This window comes from Aquarana catesbeiana, linkage group LG01, assembly GCF_042186555.1.
Source record: "Aquarana catesbeiana isolate 2022-GZ linkage group LG01, ASM4218655v1, whole genome shotgun sequence".
NCBI lineage: Eukaryota > Metazoa > Chordata > Amphibia > Anura > Ranidae > Aquarana > Aquarana catesbeiana.
Window position 1 is genome coordinate 62024632 of NC_133324.1, and position 22038 is coordinate 62046669.

The 22038-nt window shown below is 46.4% G+C and overlaps 1 protein-coding gene across 4 annotated transcripts in view; it reads left to right on the forward strand.

Annotated features, from left to right (window-relative positions):
• The window catches only part of ZBTB7C (zinc finger and BTB domain containing 7C), a 317489-nt gene that overhangs the window by 257947 nt on the left and 37504 nt on the right, over positions 1-22038 (forward strand). Inside the window, exon 1 of one of the 4 annotated variants that reach the window (XM_073619295.1) lies at positions 15952-16122. The exons of the other annotated variants lie outside the window; for them this stretch is intronic. Within the exon in view, the coding sequence (XP_073475396.1) occupies positions 16115-16122 (8 nt within the window). The 5' untranslated portion in view covers positions 15952-16114. Of the gene's footprint in view, positions 1-15951; positions 16123-22038 lie in introns of those variants that run through there. 4 annotated transcript variants of the gene reach the window in all.

Consider the following 22038-nt stretch of genomic DNA (forward strand, 5'->3'; position numbering starts at 1 on the left):
GGCCATATATATATCCGCTGAAAATAAAATTAATGTGTGTTAAGCTATACTTTGTGATACACAAGCAACTAAAATTCCAATTATATGTATAACAATTGTTGATAAAATAAAATACAGAATTAAAAAAAAAAAACGTATTTCTTCATTAATTTTAGGCAAGTATGTATTCTTCTACAGATTTTTGGTAAAAAAAAAAAAAAAAACACAATAAGTGTATATTTATTGATTTATGCAAAAGTTTTAGAGTCTTCAATCTATGGGATACGTACTGGGATTTTTATTTATTTATTTTATACTAGTAAAGTCAGTGATCAGCAACTTATAGTGGGACTGTGATATTGTGGTGGCTAATCTGACACTAACTGACACTTTGTGGGAACCAGTGACACTAATACAGTGATCAGTGCTAAAAATATGCACTGTCACTGTACTAATGACACGGGCTGGGAAGGGGTTAAACATCTAGGGTGATCAAAAGGGTTAAATGTGTGCCTAACCAGTTTTTTTTTGTGTGCACAGTGTGCTGCTTTTACTAAGGGATGTGCTGAATTTTATTCCCTGCTTTGCAAGGAACCAAAATCCAGCACATCCCCATTGACAGGAAGGAGCTCTGCATTGTTTACATATAAGGAGCTCCGTCCAGTCTGTCTCCTCGCTGATGAGCGGACATCCATTTGCTGGCACCCACTGATTGGCTTATATATACATGTGATTCTGCACAGAATGGCTGCCCTGTAGCAGTAAAACAGTGCACGCCCCCTACCCGAAAGTGCAGAATCACTTAATCTGCTATAGGGCAGTCGGCAACTGGTTATACTGCTGTGTCCCCATTTGGAACATACACCCTCTCTATTATACCAGTTGTCACTTGGTATCCTAACATAGGGTTCTTTGATCTAGCAAGGCTAGTGGCAACTGTCTAATTGACAGCAATGGGACTGCCCTGCAGGAGGATGCATGGAACACCTGTAAACATGGGGGTGCTCTTATGTACGCCCTGTGTGAATGAGGCCTAAAAGCGTGGGCATGTAGTGCCAGTATGGGGCAAACAGACACAGCTCGACGTGATCTACAGACTGCATTATATTGTCAAAAGTATTGGAACGCCAGCCTTTACAGGCACAAGAATTTTAATGGCATCCCAGTCTTTGTCTGTAGGGTTCAATATTGAGTTGGCCCACCCTTTGCAGCTATAACAGCTTCAACTCTTCTGGGAAGGCTGTCCACAAGGTTTAGGAGTGTCTCTATGGGAATGTTTGACCATTCTTCCAGGAGAGCATTTGTGAGGTCAGGCACTGAATTTGGACGAGAAGGCCTGGCTCGCAGTCTCCGCTCTAATTCATCCCAAAGATGTTCTATCCGGTTGAGGACAGGACTCTGTGCAGGCCAGTCAAATTCCCTCACCCCAAACTCTCTCATCCATGTCTTTATGGACCTTGCTTTGTGCACTGGTCCAAATCATTTGGTGGAGGGGAGATTATTGTGTGGGGTTGTTTTTCAGGGGTTGGGCTTGGCCCCTTAGATCCAGTGAAGGGAACTTTTTGGATAATTTCATGCTCCCAACTTTGTGGGAACAGTTTGGGGATGGCCCCTTCCTGTGCCAACATGACTGAGCACCAGTGCACAAAGCAAGGTCCATAAAGATATGGATGAGCGAGTTTGAGGTGGAGGAACTTGACTGGTCCGCACAGAGTCCTGGCCTCAACCGGATAGAACACTTTTGGGATAAATTAAAGCAGAGTCTGCGAGGCAGGTTTTGTCCTTCAACATCAGTGCCTGACCTCACAAATGCACTTCTGGAAGAATGGTCAAACATTCCCATAGAGACACTCCTAAACCTTGTGGACAGCCTTCCCAGAAGAGTTGAAGTGGTTATAGCTGCAAAGGGTGGGCCAACTCAATATTGAACCCTACGGATTAATGCCGCGTACACGGGACTTCCCGACAGAAAAAGTCCGATGGGAGCTTTCGGTTGGACATTCCGACCGTGTGTATGCCCCATTGGACTTTTTCTGTCGGCATTTCCGACGGACTCAGATATAGAACATGTTCTAAATCTTTCCCAAATGCCGATGGAATTTAGCCCGTTGGCAAGTCCGGCCGTGTGTACGCGGCATAAGACTGGGATGCCATTAAAGTTCATGTGCATGTAAAGGCAGGTGTCCCAATACTTTTGACAATATAGCATATACATCATTGTGAAGCTGAAATCTATTGTCTCTTTGCCACTGGAACTGTGTGACCGCACTAATAGCACATAATCTAGCCCTGTATAAACTTGGAGTATTGAAGAAGAAGAGCTGTGCACACCTGTGGTCTGTGGATGGCTCCTGTGCTACATTCTTTATGTCATCGGCACGCCCAAAGTGAGAGGGTCACATACTACAATCACCTCTCCCAACGTTGGATAAACATGGCTGCCGCAGCCAGGAATCTGTGTTTTGTGTTGTGGATCTGTCTAGCAACTTAGCTCTTAACAGGTGCTGCAACACCTTCTTGCCTGGGGGAAAGTGCTGATTGCTGGTATTAGGGTGGGTGGTTTTAATAACACATTCTGCCTGAGACAAGATGTACAGAATGTAGGTGTGCTGAGACGAGGAGAGCCGGGGCTGCTTTGTCCTGGATGTATTGTATTCGCTGGCACGGCTAATCTCCTTTCAGATGGATCTCACCTTCCACTGTGTCACAACAGCTGTGATGACAATCCTGCATTGAGAGATTACATCGAAAGCCCAACTACGCCTTTCAGACAATATTGATATTTTTAGGGTGGCCACAGATAGAGATCGACCAGAGATCAGGTTCAAGTGTGAGCTCCACCACAGAAAGAAATCCATAGTTCCTTAATAACGGTTCAGGGATTTAGAAGATTATGTTGAAGGAGAAGTGTGGGAACTAGTCCTTGACAACTGTATTGATTGGGACAAGTCTTCTTACCTGTCCAGTTCGGGTAACCACCACCTTTCCTGTGAGAAAATATACAGACCTTCCTGCCTTATTAGAGAAGGGGTTCTTAACTTTTTCATGATTTCAGCCCCCTAATGGATATCCCAATATGTCCCCATACCTCCTTAAACTAGGGTTGCCACCTCATCCCTTTAAAACCGAACATACAGTGCCTTGCAAAAGTATTCCCTTGGCTTTTTACCTATTTTGTTACATTACAGCCTTTAGTTCAATGTTTTTTTTAATCTGAATTATATGTGATGGATCAGAACACAATAGTCTAAGTTGGTGAAGTAAAATTAGAAAAATATATACATAAAACTATTTTTCAGAAATGATAATATGTATTCACCTCCTTTGTTATGAAGCCCATAAAAAGCTCTGGTACAACCAATTACCTTCAGAAGTCACATAATTAGTGAAATGATGTCCACCTGTGTGCAATCTAAGTGTCACATGATCTGTCATTACATATACACACCTTTTTGAAAGGCCCCAGAGGCTGCAACACCTAAGCAAGAGGCACCACTAACCAAACACTGTCATGAAGACCAAGGAACTCTCCAAACAAGTAAGGGACGATGTTGTTGAGAAGTACAAGTCAGGGTTAGGTTATAAAAAAATATCCAAATCTTTGATGATCCCTAGGAGCACCATCAAATCTATCATAACCAAATGGAAAGAACATGGCACAACAGCAAACCTGCCAAGAGATGGCCACACGCCACAACTCATGGACCAGGCAAGGAGGGCATTAATCAGAGAGGAGCACAGAGACCTAAGGTAACCCTGGAGGAGCTGCAGAGTTCCACAGATGAGACTGGAGTATTTGTACATAGGATGACAATAAGCCGTACACTTTATGGCAGAGTGGCCAGAGGAAAGCCATTACTTTCAGCAAAAAGCTAAATTTTGTATTCATTTATTTTTTTATGTATTTATATGTGTTCGGGTTAAAAGGGGTGAGGTGGCAACCCTACCTTAAACCAAACAGTTCTCCTTCGCCAAGCTTCAGGAGGACGTCAAAACATGTCAGTAGGTTGGCATTACATATGAGCAGCTAGGAACAGAACAGCTCAAAGAAAATCATCAGGCTTTTGTCATATTTATTTCTAAAAAAAAATAAAATCACAAGCTAGATACTATTAGGATTTTTGCTGTTGGTTTTATCCAACAAGAACATGGAATGGAGGTCCAATTACTGACTAAGATACTTGCATTTCATCTGACGGTTTCAGTCCATTTTTCCACTTCGATCAGAGCAGGGGTTTCAAGCTCAATTTCTTGAGATATGTTATTATAACTTAACCCAGCTTTAAACTTCTCCTCAACTTTATCCCTGACCTGTCTGATGTGTTCCTTGGCCTTCATGATGCTGTTTGTTTACTAAGGTTCTCTAACAAACCTCTGAGGGCTTCACAGAACAGCTGCATTTATACTGAGATTAAATTACACACAGGTGGACTCTACTTACTAAATAGGTGACTTCTGAAGGGAATTGGTTCCACTAGATTTTAGTTAGGGATATCAGAGTAAAGGGGGCTGAATACAAATGCCCCCCACATTTTTCACATATTTATTTGTAAAAAAAATGTGAAAAACATTTATCATTTTCCTTCCACTTCACAATTATGTGCCACTTTGTGTTGGTCTATCACCTAAAATCCCAATAAAACACATTTATGTTTTTGCTTGTAACATAACAAAATGTAGAAACTTTCAAGGGGTATGAATACTTTATTTTTTATTTTTTTCCTGTGGTTGGATCAGTACAGACCAGCATGTAGGTGGGAAGCCTAAATAATTAGCTGGCCCCTGGGTGGGTATGGGGTAGCTGGAGGACTTGTACAACTTATATAACGGGACTACACGCATTCCCCTTGGTGGGGGGAGGGTGCTGGGACATCCCCTGCTGAGGTACAGGCCTCTTGTCTTTACTCTGCTATCTGAACTCTCTGGATTGGTAACATGAACTGTTTGGAACTGTAATTTGTGTGCCACCACTCTGGGGGCTTACCTATACCTTACATTTATTAATTTAGCAAATCCTTTAAAAAGAGGCTTCTTGCGTGGACCACTCCTGCCTCTAACCTATTTTGGAAACGATTCCTGGAAATGTTCCGGTGCACAGGCGCCTAATGTGGGCTTTTGGTGCGTAAGGCCAGTAGTGGATTGGAATAGGGCATTGGGGTCCCAGGAACACCAGGTTGGGTCACCCTCAGGGTGTGCCCACTCAGGTTGAGCCTTGGGAACTGGGGGTTCTCCGGCCACCCATCCCGGCCTCAACAGGTTAAAGAGCAGGTGCACTACCCCACCACACTACACTATCAGCAAATCCTCAAAAACAGACTTCTGCTGTGGACCACTCCTGCCTCTAACCTATATTGGGATGTCTCCTGAAATTACCCTGTGCACAGGAACCTAGTGTGGACTTTTGGAGGGCAAGGCCAGTAGTGGTTTTGAGTAGGGCACTGGGGTTCCAGGAACACCAGGTTGAGTCACTCCCAGGGTGTTCCCAATCAGGTGGAGCCTTGGGAACTGGGAGTCCCAAGCTAGGGGACTCTGGTCACCCATCCTGGCCTCAACAGCTTTAAAGAACGGGTGTGTTCCCCCGCTACACTACACTATCAGCATTGCAGGAAGACTGAATGTTTATGGTCTTCCAGAGAAGATCCTGCCCATGAATTTGGGTGACACCACACATTCTTGTAAAAACAGTGGTGGGACAACTCTTTGTAGGCGTTTCCACTACACTACACTATCAGCATAGCAGGAGGCCTGAATGTTAATGGTTTTCTAGAGAAGATCCTGCCCATGAATTTGGGTGACACCACACATTCCTGTGAAAACAGTGGTGGGACAACTCTGTAGGCGTTTCCGCTACACTACACTATCAGCATAGCAGGAGGCCTGAATGTTTATGTTCTTCTAGAGAAGATCCTGCCCAGGAATTTGGGTGACACCACATGTTCTTAAGGAAACAGTGGTGGGACAACTCTTTGTAGGTGTTTCCGCTACACTACACTATCAGCATAGCAAGAGGCCTGAATGTTTATGGTCTTCAAGCGAAGATCCTGCTCAGGAATTTGGGTGACACAACGTGTTCTTGTGGAAACAGTGGTGGGACAGCTCTTTGTAGGCGTCCCTGGGAAATGTGAGAAACCAGTGAATGACTCAATTCTCCAGGTCCCACCCATAGCAGAAATGTGGATGACATTGCCCACATTCTAACATTGTATAAGTGCCAGAGACTCTGCTTCTAGCCTGGCTGTGACTTTTGATCCTCAGTAGCAGGGCGCTCTATTTTTTTTTTTTTGGGGGGGGGGGGGATCCTCCGCCCCTGCAGAGTTCGTAGCAGTCTTCTAATGAGCAGCTCTGGGAAATGGGACACATCTGTTTTTCTCTGATCACCTCTTATGAACTCCCAGCTGCTGCTAATGAGTAAAAATAAGACTGTGGACCACTCCTGCCTCTAACCTATATTGGGATGTTTCCTGTAAATGAACCTGTGCACAGGAACCTAGTGTGGACTGTTGGAGGGCAAGGCCAGTAGTGGTTTTGAGTAGAGCACTGGGGTTCCAGGAACACCAGGTTGAGTCACTCTCAGGGTGTTCCCAATCAGGTGGAGCCTTGTGAACTGGGAGTCCAAAGCTAGGGGACTCTGGTCATCCATCCTGGCCTCAACAGCTTTAAAGAACGGGTGTGTTCCCCCACTACACTACACTATCAGCATTGCAGGAAGCCTGAAGGTTTATGGTCTTCCAGAGAAGATCCTGCCCATGAATTTGGGTGACACCACACATTCTTGTGAAAACAGTGGTGGGACAACTCTTTGTAGGCGTTTCCACTACACTACACTATCAGCATAGCAGGAGGCCTGAATGTTTATGGTCTTCTAGAGAAGATCCTGCCCAGGAATTTGGGTAACACCACATGTTCTTGTGGAAACAGTGGTGGGACAACTCTTTCTAGGCATTTCCGCTACACTACACTATCAACATTGCAGGAGGCCTGAATGTTTATGGTCTTCCCTAGAAGATCCTGCCCAGGAATTTGGGTGACACCACCTGTTCTTGTGGAAACAGTGGTGGGACAACTCTTTGTAGGTGTTTCTGCTACACTACACTATCAACATAGCAGGAGGCCTGAATGTTTATGGTCTTCTAGAGAAGATCCTGCCCAGGAATTTGGGTGACACCACGTGTTCTTGTGGAAACAGTGGTGGGACAACTCTTAAGTGTTTCCACTACACTACACTATCAGCATAGCAGGAGGCCTGAATGTTTATGGTCTTCAAGAGAAGATCCTGCCCAGGAATTTGGGTGACACCACGTGTTCTTGTGGAAACAGTGGTGGGACAGCCCTTTGTAGGCGTCCCTCGGAAATATGAGAAACCAGTGAATGACTCAACCCTCCAGGACCCACCCATAGCAGAAATGTGGATGACATTGCCCACATTCTACCATTGTAAAAGTGCTTAAGATTCTGCTTCTAACCTGGCTGTGACTTTTGATCTTCAGTAGCAGGGTGCTCTCTTTTTTTTTGGGGGGGGGGGATCCCCCACCCCCACAGAGCTAGTAGCAGTCTTTTAATGAACAGCTCTGGGAAATGTGACACATCTGTTTTCTCTAATCACCTCTTATGAACTCCCGGCTGCTGCTAATGATTGAAAATAAGACTCGAATTCTGCTGCTAATACATTAGACTAGACTGCGCCGTGTCCTCATGATGTGCTCTTCCACACTTCCGGACCTAGACACTCGTCTCAGCCGTCTGCCTAATGCACTGCCCCGATTTATTTATTTATTTTTTCCTCTTTGCAGTAGATAATAACACTGTAGACAATATTCCGGTTTGGTTAAAGGGCAACACCTACTGAGCATTAAAATTGGACGTAGCATTAGACATATTTGTCATGTTAAATACGTACGTGCTAAGTAATGTGTAAGTGTAAAACAAATTCATTCATGCATATAGACATAGGGACTGTTTTCTGGCCAATTTATGAAGAACATACTCTGGATATCCCTATACAGCTGCATAGCACTGTTTAAGTCATGCTAAGGACTCTGCGCCTCTAGCGCTCCCCCTGCCTGTTTTGTGAACTACAGTGATGTATAGTTGTAATCCCCTCTCTAAGCCCTGGTTCACACCTATGCGTTTTTTAGTGCTTTTTGCAGAAACTCACTACAGACCATTGAACATGGATTCCTATGGGACACGTTCACATCTATGCTCTTTTCAGCCGCTGTATTTTTGGAAAGAGTCAAACTTTTTTAAATGCCACCTGTTCTCAATGTCCACAGGACACAGGCAGAAAGGCGATCTGCCTTGTTTACATAGGCAGATCGCCTTTCTGCCTGTGTCCTGTGTATTTAGCAGGCGCCGGCGGACATCGAGTCCGCAGTACCTGCCGCTGGAGAACAGGTCGCAGGCAGTGCACACACGCCCCAGACCCGGAAGTGCCCGATTACGTACTAGGTACATGATCTGTCTCAGAGTGGCCGCCATGCCGCAGTAAATGTACAATGGACGGTCTACAAGTGGTTAAGAAATGTCCTGTCAGAGGGGAAGGTACTGATCCTGTGTTTCTGCAAACCAGGAACACGGATCTTTGCCTTCCCCCTAGTGGAAGCACCCCCCCTACAGTGAGTAAGCACAACCTAGGCATACATTTAACCCCTTGATCGCCCTTGATGTTAACCGCTTTCCATCCAGAGTCATTAGTACAGTGACAGTGCATATTTTTAGCACTGATCACTGTATTAGTGTCCTTGGTCCCCAAAAAGTGTCAAAAATGTCAGTTAGGTGTCCGATTTGTCCGCCGCAATATATCGCAGTCCCGCTATAAGTTGCTGATCACCGCCATTACTAGTAAATAAAAAATAAAAAATATATCTCATAACTTTTGTGCAAACCAATCAATATACGATTACTGGGATTTTTTTTAACAAAAATATGTAGCAGAATACATATTAACCTAAACTGATGACGAAATTCGATTTTTTACATTTTTTTATTGGATGTGTTTTATAGCAGAAAGTAGAAAATATTGTTTTATTTTCATTTTATTTGGTTACAGTTTCGTATAACTGCGCAATTGTCAAAGTAATGCAGTGCCCTACAGCAAAAAATGGTCTGGTCATTAAGGGGGGGTAAATCGTCCGGAGCTGAAATTGTTAATCCGCCCAACAACAAATTGGCAAAAAAAAAGCATAAAAAAGCAAAATGCATCAAAGATTGTGTGAAAAACGCCAAATGCACCGCAAAAAGCACTGCAGAAACTGATCAAAAGCAAACTGCATATGTGTGAACCGAGCCTTAATGATTCCTCTCTCTGCTGCTTAACATCTCACAAGCCAATTCAAGGAAATTTGTTTTGTAATTTCTGGAGCTCAGCTTTAATTTGTGTCTTCTATGTCTGCCTGGAGCTCCACCAAGACACAATCAGATCTGAGATGATCTCAAACCAAACTTTTGGGGTCCACTTACATTATTCATTCATTTTCAATGGCAGGCCAATGCACTTAGACAATACACCTGCTTGGTCGCACCACAGCGCATGATGTTGCGGTACTTAAAAAAAAAAGACATATCCCATCTTGGACCTTGGGATGCTTTGGAAGCGTATTCTTGTCAATGAACATGAAAATCCATGTCAATGCTCAACCCCCATCAGATTTATGTTTTTTGTCATCTGTGTCCTAGTTGGGAGATTTCCCGTTAGACATGTGCAGAGCATAAAATTTTGTTTCATTTCGATTCGTTGTTTACATAAATGAGTTTAGTTAAATTTGTTTCATTCGTTTAATTCGTTTTCGGGATTCGTTTCGTTTATTCGTTTTTGCGTCAATTTCGAATAGTTTTCAAATTCGAAAAGTTTGCAAATTCAAAAAGTTTTCAAATTCGAAAAGTTTGCAAATTCGAAAAGTTTTCAAATACAAATAGTTTGACAATTCCCAAAAAGAAAAAATTAGAATAGAAAATAAAGGAATAGAATAGAAATGGGTTTTTTTTTGTATTCCTTTCCTTTATTTTTTTTTTTTATTCTCTTCAGAAATTGGAAAACTATTTGAAAACTATTCAAATTAGAAAACTATTCGAATTTTGTCCAAATTCGAATTTCGGATTGGTTTTAAATTCGGTACTATTCTAATTCGGAAATTCGGATACATCTGAATTTCCAAATAACAAAAATTCAAGCTAATGCAAGTTAGCTGGTTCCTTCTTTCAGTCTCTAAGATGGAGTCTGAATTCTCAGGATGCACCTGTTTCTCTTCCTTCGACTGAAGAATGATGGGAACTTTTGTTAGAGGTGAACAGTTTCTAGTTTCTGCAAATACAGTAAATTTACCACTGGCTCCATCTTGTGGTCAAATTTGATATTGCAGGCATAACAACTTAATATCCTGCTGGAGGCAGAACATGGTATATGGTCCCCTTAATGCCCTTAACAAGTGTGTAGTGTAAGGGCCTGCCTGATTGATACAAACTGATTGGATAGTTTAAAGCGGAGTTCCACCCAAAAATGGAACTTCCGCTTATCCGGTTCCCCCCCTCCGGTGTCACATTTGGCACCTTTCAGGGGGAGGGGGGAGCAGATAGCTGTCTAATCCAAGTATTTGCTCCCACTTCCGGCAAAAGTATGTGGCTATCTACGCCATGTCCAGGCTCTATTCCCCCCCAGCTGTCTTCTGGGTCTCCCAGAAGACAGCAGGGACTAGTCAGAATGCGCAGTGTGACTCGCGCATGCGCAGTAGGGAAACAGGCTGTGAAGCTGCAAGGCTTCACTTCCTGATTACCTTACTTAAGATGCCGGCCCCTCCACCTGGAGCCGAGGGAAGGGTCGGCTTCGGGTGAAAACATCGCGGACGCCCTGGACAGGTAAGTGTCCTTATTTTAAAAGTCAGCAGATGCAGTATTTGTAGCTGCTAACTTTTTTTTTTTTTTCTAAAGGCGGAGCTCCGCTTTAAGTAAGGTCTTCATATTACATGGTTTTGGTAGATTTAAAGTTGATTGTACGGTATGTGTATTCCATAGTAGCCAACATTCTCAAATTTTTTTGTGTGTGTGTAGGCAGAGTATTATTTTAAATAGGGGGGGTTTATTAGTGGGCGTGGCCTAGCTGAAATGATAAAAATAAAATGCAGCACGAGATGCGCGCCGCACCAGAAATGGGTGCTTAAATATTGGGCGCAGCTTAAAGGGGGTGTTGTTAGAGTCTGAGATGACTTACATCAGTGGTTTTCAATCCGGGGTTCCATACTGTTCCCTCCTGGCTCCCCTATACTGTTCCCTCCTGCCCCCCATATTGTTTTCTCCTGGTCCCCTGTGCTGTACTGTTTCCTCCTTGCCCACTGTTCTCTCCTGGCTCCCTATTACTGTTCTCTCCTGGCCCCCCCATTACTTTTCGCTCCAGGCCCCTCATTGCTGTGGTCTCCTGGTCCCTCCTGACCCCCATTACTGTTCTCTCCTGGTCCCCCATTACTATTCTCTGTTGGCCCCTATAACTGTTCTCTCCTGGCCCCCTATAACTGTTCTCTCCTGGCCCCCATTACTGTTCTCTCCTGGCCCCCCATTACTGTTCTTTCCTAGTCCCCCATTACTGTTCCTTTCTGGCATCCCATAACTGTTCTCTCCTGGCCCCCCACTACTGTTCTCTTCTGGCCCCCCATTACTGTTCTCTCCTGGCCCCCATTACTGTTCCCTCCTGGCCCCTATTACTGTTCTCTCTTGGCCCCCTATTACCGTTCTCTCCTGGCCCCCATTACTGTTCTTCCTTGGTCACCCATTACTGTTCCTTCCTGGCCCCCATTACTGTTCTCTCCTGGCCCCCTTTTACTGCTCTCTCTTGGCCCCCCATTACTGTACCCTCATGCCCCCCAAATACTGTTCTCTCCTGGCCTCCATTACTGTTCCCTCCTGACCCCTATTACTGTTCCTTCCTGGCACCTCATAACTGTTCTCTCCTGGCCCCCCATTACTGTTCTCTCCTAGTCCCCCATTACTGTTCCTTCCTGGAACCCCATAACTGTTCTCTCCTTGCCCCCCATTACTGTTCCCTCCTGGCCCCTATTACTGTTCTCTTCTGGCCCCCATTACTGTTTTCTCCTGGCCCCCCATTACTGTTCTCGCCTGGCCCCCCATTACTGTTTCCTCCTGGCCCCCATTACTGTTCTCTCTTGGCCCCCATTACTGTTCTCTCTTGGCCCCCATTACTGTACCCTCCTGGCCCCCTATTACTGTTCCTTCCTGGCACCCCATAACTGTTCTCTCCTGGCCCCCATTACTGTTCTCTCCTGGCCCCCATTACTGTTCCCTCCTGGCCCCTATTACTGTTCTCTCCTGGCCCCCATTACTGTTCTCTCCTGGTCCTCCATTACTGTTCTCTCCTGGTCCTTCATTACTGTTCTCTCCTGGCCCTCCATTACTGTTCTCCCCTGGCCCCCATTACTGTTCCCTCCTGGCCCCCCATTATTATTCTCCCCTGGCCCCCCATTGCTGTTCCCTCCTGGCCCCTATTACTGTATTACTGTTCTCTCCTAGCCCCCATTACTGTTCTCTCCTGGTCCTCCATTACTGTTCTCTCCTGGCCCCCAATTACTGTTCTCTCCTGGCCCCCCATTACTGTACCCTTCTGGCCTCTATTACTGTTCTCTCCTGGCACCCCATTACTGTTTTATTCTGGCCCCCCATTACTGTACCATCCTGGCCCCTATTACTGTTCTCTCCTGGCCCCCCATTACTGTTCTCTCCTGGTCCTCCATCACTGTTCTCTCCTGGCCCCCCATTACTGTTCTCTCCTAGCCCCCTATTACTTTTTTCTCCTGGACCCCTATTACAGTACCCTCCTGGCCCCTATTACTGTTCTCTTCTGGCCCCTCATTCTTGTTTTCATCTGGCCCCCATTACACTACCCTCCTGGCCCCTATTACTGTTCTCTCCTGGCCCCCATTACTGTTCTCTCCTGGCCTCCCATTACCGTTCCCTCCAGGCCCCTATTACTGTTCTCTCCTGGCCCTCATTACTGCTCTCTCCTGGCCCCCCATTACTGTTCCCTCCTGGCCCCCATTACTGTTCCCTCCTGGCCCCCCATTATTGTTCTTCCCTGGCCCCCTATTACTGTTCTCTCCTGGCCCCATTACTGTTTTCTCCTGGTCCTCCATTACTGTTCTCCCCTGGCCCCCCCTTACTGTTCTCCCCTGGCCCCTCATTACTGTTCCCTCCTGGCCCCTCATTATTGTTTTCCCCTGGCCCCCATTACTGTTCCCCCCTGGCCCCCCATTATTGTTCTCCCCTGGCCCCCCATTACTGTTCTCTCCTGGTCCTCCATTACTGTTCTCTCCTGGTCCATATTACTGTTCTCTCCTGGCACCCCATTACTGTTTTCTTCTGGCCCCCATTACAGTACCCTCCTTAGCCCCTATTACTGTTCTCTCCTGGCCCCATTACTGTTCTCTCATGGCCCCCCATTACTGTTTCCTCCTGGCCCCTATTACTGTTCTCTCCTGGCCCCATTACTGTTCTCTCCTGGCCCCCCATTACTGTTTCCTCCTGGCCCCCCTTTATTGTTCTCCCCTGGCCCCCATTACTGTTCCCTCCTGGCCCCCCATTATTGTTCTCCCCTGGCCCCCCATTACTAATCCCTCCTGGCCCCTATTATTGTTCTCTCCTGGTCCTCCGTTACTGTTCTCTCCTGGTCCCTATTACTGTTCTCTCCTGGTCCCTATTACTGTTCTCTCCTGGCACCCCATTACTGTTCTCTCCTGGTCCCTATTACTGTTATCTCCTGGTCCCTATTACTGTTCTCTCCTGGCACCCCATTACTGTTCTCTCCTGGCCCCCCATTACTGTTATCTCCTGGTCCTCCATTACTGTTCTCTCCTGGTCCCTATTATTGTTCTCTCCTGGCCCCCCATTACTGTTCTCTCCTGGCCCCCCATTACTGTTCTCTCCTGGCCCCCATTACGAGAACCCCAGGTTTCTAACAACCAATAGGCGGGCCCTGCTGTGGTATTTGGTATTTCTCCTCAGCCCAGGCTCCCCTCACCCTCCCGCCAGGCCCCGCTCTCAGCCACAGCTGGAGTAAGCACTAATTTACCTTTGGTTGGGTTTTAGTGTTGCTGCAGCCTGCTCCTTCCTCACACGCATGCTGCCCCTGGTCAGACTCAAGGTGTGCTGGCCATGCCCCCTCACGTGTCCCACCTAATCACACTGCGAGGCAGGCTCCACCTGACTTCCTCGAGTGCCTAATACTGAGCTGCTGAACAGCTTTGCTGCTGGGGGAGCCGGAGTAGGGATCTGGGTTTGCCTGATGTCCAGGACAGAGACGGATTTTCAGGATTTTGCTTTAGTCTCAGAATACCATAGTTGCCAACAGTCCCGATTTTCCCGCGACATTCCTGGAAATCAGATCAGTGTCCAGGTCTGGGTGTGTCCCGTGCAAATTGGGACTGTTGGCAACCTTGGTATTCTGAGACTAAAGCTGGCATACACTCCACAATCTGATTGTACAATCTCCTTTAGATCTATGTAGAGCAAGGACCTGCCTGATTCACCACACACTGAATGGATGTCTGTGTGTGTCCTCGTATTATACAAGTTTGGTAAATCTAAATGAGATTGTACAATCAGGTTGTGTAGCATGTGGTCAGGCCTAAGGTGACCATACCCTATACCAGTAATGGCGAACCTTGGCACCCCGGATGTTTTGGAACTACATTTCCCATTATCCTCATGCACTCTGCCGTGTAGTTGAGCATCATGAGAAATGTAATTCCAAAACATCTGGGGTAGCAGAAAGAGAAATATCACCGCTCTAGGAAGCTCAATCAGGGACAGACCTCTCCTCCAGGCTGGAAGCCACAGGTGCCAGCAATGCTTATAGCAATGAAGTTTTGAGAAAAAATCCTTGACAGCTGTGCACGTTTGACGCTTGACACGTTTCATATTACAAACAGTGCTTAATCATAGCTATGATTAAGCACTGTTTATAGTATGAAACGCGTCACGTTTCCTGCAGGTTCTGCTGTGGCATGTATTTTTGTTGATTTTTATTCAATAAAGGCGAAAATTATTTTGAGTGCGGCTGTCCAGGATTTTTTCTCAAAACTTCCTAACATCTGGGGTGCCAAGATTCGCAATCACTGCCCTATACAATCAGATTGCACAATCTCCTTTAGATTTAACAAAGCATAATAGGAGGACACACCTATAAAATTCATTATTTATACAGCCAGGCAGGCCGTGCACTATATAGTTGATGGTAGAGCGAAGGGAGATTGTACAATCAGATTGATAGGGTATGATCACCTTAGGCCTGGCCACACACTACACAACCTGATTGTACAATCTCCTTTAGATTTACCAAACCTGTATAATATGAGGACACACGCAGACATCCATTCAGTTTGTAGTGAATCAGGCAGGCCCTTGCACTACATGGATCTAAAGGAGATTGTACAATCACATGCAAACTCCATGCGGATAGTGTTCGGACCAGGATACAGACTGGAGACCACTAACCACTAAGTTTCCACGCTGACTAAATGGCAATGAAAACCTGACAGAGGTTCCAGTCCTTCCTTATACTAATGCAAAGTTTAAGTGTCGGTTCACACCGCCGCAACCTGAAAGTCGCACGACTTGTGGTACGACTTTGCCAGGCGACTTCCTGCCGACTTGAGTACTACTTTGATAGAAGTATAGAATAGACGTGGGAGAGAAGTCGCCTTGAAGTAGTACAGGAACCTTTTCCAAAGTCGGAGCGACTTCAAGACCGCTCTCATTGACTAACATGGGATTTCACATGTCATGCGACTCAGGGGTCTCACAAGTCGGATCCCAAGTCGCAGCAGTGTGATCCGAGTCTAAGGGTTAATCCGGGGGCCGTCTGCATTTTTTAATTATGCCGCTGGAAATGTGCGCCAGCAGCTCTTGGCCCGAATTTCGGCGTGCTGAATGAAGACACTAGGCTGGGTCTCCTCACCTCCTAATATCACGTGGAGGGGGGAGAGGCTGGTGTGACAACGCTGCCAGCCAAAAAAAAATTCCAGCGTGTCTGAAGCTCCATCTACAGGGACCTATCGCAGGCTGCTGAGGAGCTGCGCTCCATGAACGCCAAGCCGCTGCGTCCTGCCGGGCGATGGGGAGAGAAACTTTCATGTAGATGCCAAGGTATGGAATAGTTATCGTTATCTGGGGTCGGGGCCAGGGAAAAAACGTTTTGTCTGGAGACGTTCTCCAGATGGAACGGTCAGGTGGGTGTTTGCAGCGCTGCGCCGTTGGCGTCACTTTTTTTTTTTTTGTTGCGTGTCAGTGTGCTGTCAGGACGAGAGCGCTGGCCTCTTTGTTTTTCCCCGAGAAGCTGGCTTTGCTAGTGACACATTGTACGAAAATAGAAACTTCCCCTGGCCCGGTGACAGAGGGGAGGGTGGGAAGTCCTCCAAGGAGGGCTGGGGGGAAAGTGCTGCACAGACTCCGCTCAGTGTGGAAACCAGAACTAAAAGCACCCAATCGGATCTTCCACAGAGTCCTTAAAGTGGAACTTCACTCTTCCAATCAACATTGACTATTTGTAATCCTTATGCTGCTAGCATTAGTAAATAGTTACGAAAGTATATTATATTTATATATAATATATATAATATATATATTATTTATATTTTTTCTACATTTCTTCAGTTACTTCCTGGTTTCTTGCCTAGGCAAATGATGTAATACATCCCAGAAGTCTTCAGCAGGGGAGGAGAGGAGGAGGGGTTTTCTCAGCTAAGCACACCCTCCTGCATGCATGCTTGAGCTAAGGGCAGCTAGATTCCAGGAAGTAAATGCTACATGAATCATCTGCCCTTACTCAAGATGGCCACAGCCAGAAATGGTCGTGGCAATATTGATGGGATGAATGCGGGAGTTTAATAAGAACCACTTGCTGTACATAGACATCCTCCTGTGCGCAGGAGCGTGCTCTTTGATCACTGAGTCCTTGGGACTCGGCTGATCACAGATCGGAGTAAAGGGTCGATCCAGGCCCTTTCCCACATGATCAGCTGTCAGCCAATGACAGTTGATCACATGATGTAAACAGAAGCTGGTAATCTGCTTTTCTTTTCCTCCCGCTGACAGCATGAGGTGAAAAAACAAGCCGACTACCGACTTGTTTTAATGGGACATCGGTCCCACACACCAACAGCCACTGCTGCTAAGCAGTGCCCACCAGTGCAACCTATCAGTGCTCATCAGTCAGGGGCGTAACTAGAAATAGCAGGGCCCCATAGCAAAATGTTGTATGGGGCCCCCCTGCAAACAGCCCCCCCCCCCCCCCCACAGCTGCCCTAGTGTCAATGCAGCGTGACCTGTGCCACATACAGCCTGGTCTGCCTGTGCCCCATGCAGCCCCACCTATGCAGAGGAAGAGGCAAGCCACCCGGATCAGCAGAGAGCGGGATTGCCCGCTGTAATAGCTTTCATTTGAATTTCCTGTGTTCCCGGGGCTCATCGTCACATAGCCCCACCTCTTGGCCCGACGCCTTTGATGACGTCACATGTCCCGCATTGGATTGGCGTTCTGTCTATCAAAAGCAGTGGCACTGGGCCAAAAGGTGGAGCTATGTGACGTGAGCCCCGGGAACACTGGAAGTTCTAATGAAAGCTATTACATCGGGCAATTCAGCTCTCTGCTGATACGGACAGCTCACCTCTTCCTTTCCTCTCTTCCCCTGGCTGGGAGACTGTTCCGGCGGTGCTCTTATCCTCACTGGGCCCCACTCGGCTGCGGGCCCCATAGCGACTGGGTCGCTATGGTGGTAGTTACGCCCCTGCCATCAGTGCTGCCAATCAGTGCTCATCAGTGCCTTACCATCAGTGTTGCCTATCAGTGCCCATCAGTGCTGCCCATTAGTGCCACTTATCAGTGCCGCCTATTGGTGCTGCCTATCAGTGCCCTTCAGTGCCACCTATCAGTACAGCCACATCAGTGCCTCCTGATCAGTGCCCATCAGTGCCTCCTGATCAGTGCCCATCAGTGCCTCCTCATCAGTGCCCATCAGTGCCACCCCATCAGTGCCTCCTGATCAGTGCGCACCAGTGCTGCCTCTTCAGTGCCCATCAGTGCCACCTATCAGTGCCCATCAGTGCCGCCTCATCAGTGCCTTCTGATCAGTGTGCACCAGTGCTGCCTCATCAGTGCCCATCAGTGCCACCTATCAGTGCCCATCAGTGCCTCCTGATCAGTGCATATCAGTGCTGCCTCATCAGTGCCCATCAGTGCCACCTATCAGTGCCCATCAGTGCAGCCTCATCAGTGCCTCCTGATCAGTGCGCACCAGTGCTGCCTCATCAGTGCCCATCAGTTCTACCTCATCAGTGCCCATCAGTGCCTCCTCATCAGTGCCTCCTGATCAGTGCGCACCAGTGCTGCCTCATCAGTGCAGCCCATCAGTGCAGCCTATCAGTGCAGCCTATCAGTGCAGCCTCATTAGCGCACATCAGTGAAGGAGAAAAATCACCTATTTGCAAAATTTTATAACAAAACTATGAAAATTTTTTTTTTTGTTTTTGTTTTTTCTAGATTTTCGGTTGTTTTTTGTTTGTTTAGCAAAAAATAAAAAATCCAGTGGTGATCAAATACCACCAAAAGAAAGCTCTATTTGTGTGAAAAAAAATTATAAAAATGTCATTTGGGTACAGTGTTGTATGACCGCGCAATTGTCATTCAAAGTGTGACAGCGCTGAAACTTGAAAATTGTCTAGGCAGAAAGGGGGTAAAAGTGCTAAGGTAAGCAAGTGGCTAAAAATAAATCAAATAGTATTTTTGGTTTGTGGTGCTTAGATGAAGTGAAGATATGCTTTAAAGTATAACTATAACTAAAGGCAAAACCTTTTTTTTTTTTTTTAAACTAGACAACCAGAGATTTTCCTCACTTTGAATGGTTTTTCTTCCACTCCCGAAGCTAACGAAGAGCAATGTTTGCTTGATCACTATTTATTTAATTTTTAATATTCAAAGAAAACTCCCCCATCCATCTAAATCTCCATGGTTTATTTTACTGAGAAATGACTGAAAAACACCCCCCTAGCATTTCTAGCCATGGCCATCTTAAGTAAGGGCATCACTGATCACTGTAAGAACCTCCGTCAGTGTTAAATGGTTTGTCTCATCCCTGTAAACTGATACATTCGTCCGGAGAGCTTGTTCTGTTGAAAGAAACAACAGACTGATATTGAATTTTAATTATTGAAATTATTATTTTTTAAATAACTAACATCTCATACTTGTTCTGCTTTGTGTAATGGTTTTGCACAGAGCAGCCCTGGTCCTCTTCTTCTCAGGTCTCACGCTGGCCCCCTGGCTTCTCCTCTTCCCAGGTCCCCCCGCTAGTGCTCCTGGCTCCTCCTCTTCTCAAGTCCCCCGCTGGCGCTCCTGGCTCCTCCTCTTCTCGAGTCCCCTGCCGGCCCTCCGGGCTCCTCCTCTTCGGAGATCCCCCACCGGCGCTCCTGGCTTCTCTTCTTCTCAGGTCCCCTGCCAGCGCTCCTAGCCCCTCCTCTTCTAGGGTCCCCTACTGGTGCTCCTGGCTCCTCCTCTTCTCAAGTCCCCCACCGGCGCTCCTGGCTCCTCCTCTTCTCGAGTCCCCTGCCGGCCCTCCTGACTCCTCCTCTTCTGAGATCCCCCACTGGTGCTCCTGGCTTCTCTTCTTCTCGGGTCCCCTGCCAGTGCTCCTGGCTCCTCCTCTTCTAGGGTTCCCTACTGGTGCTCCTGGCTCCTCCTCCTCTCAAGTCCCCCACTGGCGCTCCTGGCACCTCCTCTTCTCAAGTCCTCCGCCGGCCCTCCTGGCTCCTCCTCTTCTCGGGTCCCCCCCCCCGGCGCTCCTGGCTCCTCCTCTTCTCTTGTCCCCCGCCGGCGCTCGTGGCTCTTCCTCTTCTCAAGTCCCCTGCCGGCCCTCCTGGCTCCTCCTCTTCTCAGATGCCCCGCCGGTGCTCCTGGCTTCTCCTCTTCTCGGGTCCCCCGCTGGCGCTCCTGGCTCCTCCTCTTCTCAGGTCCCCTGCTGGGGCTCCTGGCTCCTCCTCTTCTTAAGTCCCCCGCTGGCCCTCCTGGCTCCTCCTCTTCTCAGTTCCCCCCGCCGGTGCTCCTGGCTCCCCCTCTTCTCGGGTCCCCCGCCGTAACTCCTGGCTCCTCCTCTTCCCTCAGTGCCCCCATAGCAAGCCGCTTGCTATGGGGGCACTGGTGCGTGCTTGCTCCCAAGCCCCACTCTGTGTGTCCATAAGATGGGAGCCAATGGTGAGGCCAAACCTGTGTTAACATCAAGTAATATAACAAATAAGTCAACTGCCACCCTTCTATTCTATAGGGTGTCTGCTTTCAGAAAATATAGAATATTTTGGGGGGTTTAAGTAATCTTCCGGCCCAAAATCTTCATTTTAACATGAAGGAGGTAGCATGCCCCTGTCTGGGCCAATAGACATGGAGAAATTGTTTGCCACAAGGGCAGTGAAGGCCGCCGTCCCCTGACAAACAGCACAGGAGGTATAACTTCATGTAATATTAAAAGTATTATAATATTTAGAAAGTTATAGTATTAAATATTTATGTTATTCAAGTTTTAATTAAAAAAAATAAATTATTGTAAATTAAAGTTAAGTATTAAAGCATATTAACTGATGGTATAAGGATATCTGTGCCAACCTTTAGCCACTTTGCGTCCTACGGCTGTTTTAAAACATCCTGGGCTTTAAGTGGTCATTTGCCAGGACGTAACTAAATAAATGTAAAAAAAAAATGAAAAAAAAGAGGAAAAAAGAAAAAAAAGTTTAGTACAAAAAAATCTGAGTGAGGTTCCCCTTTAAACAACATAAAGGCACATGGGGACATCTAGTGGTTGAAAGTGAGAACAACACCAAAAATGTCACTAGAGGGAAACAAACTGAGAGTACACTCCCACTTCCTGTTGTGTCTACAAAGCAAGAAGTGAAGGAATTAATCCCCACAGATGAAAAAAACCAAAAACAAATGCAGGATTTTTCACCATTCCCTACACCATCCAAAATGAAAAGAAACGTTTTAGCTTTAATTGTGGCTAACCAGTGCAAGTCCTGTGCCTTGAGCTTGTATATCTGTAATGTGAGATCACCTAAGGCACTGCTGCCTCTGACTACCGAGCTCAAGAGATTAGGAGTGAGATTTGGTGATCTCACTGCTGTGCTGCTCACTGTTCTCCTTGCTGGAGAGGAAGAAGTAGCTGAGGACCTGCAGAGCAAGGAAAACCCCCATATCTAACTCCAAAAACAAAAATTGTAAAATATTACAGCATACCAGTCTTTAGATGTGGTGGTTGCATTAGTTTTAATTCTTAGGGCTTTTTCCTTTATATGTACCCTGTTTCCCCCGAAAACAATATAAGCCCTACCCCCCAAATAAGCCCTACCCTGTTTGCCCGAAAATAAGCCCTACCCTGAAAATAAGACCTACAAAGACTTTAACTAGGGCTTATTTGGGGGGAAGGGCTTATATTGTAGCCATCACCGACAATCACGCTAGGTCTTATTTTCGGGGAAACAGGGTAATAACACACTTCCTGTTAGAGTTGCCACCTCATCCCTTTAAACCCGAACACCTTTGAATTACACAGGTTCTGAGGCTAATTAAATGCAGATGAGGCACCAAGTGAGTTTAATTACCACCTTAATCAGCCACAGAACCTGTGTAATTAATGTGTGTTCGGGTTTAAAGGGATGAGATGGCAACCATACTTCCTGTCCCTGACTGGCTACGCTCACTGCCCCCACTGTATCTATGGAGGGAGCTGTGGTTGTCACCCAGGTTGGACTTCGAGCATGTCAGCTTTTTGTTCCTATCCATTACATGGGGGCTGATGGTATTAGTAGTTTATAAAAGAAAATAACATTGTTTTTGCTGTCTGTTCTGCTCACAGGAAGTGACACGGGTACAGCATTTCTGGCAGGATCAACAGGTTACAAAAAAATTCACCTACGGTTCAAAAGTACCAGAGTTGAAAAAAAAGGGTCTATCTTAAAGGAAACTCACTGCAGCATATGTATCAAGCAAAATGTATTAGTACAAAAATTTCCAATATGTAT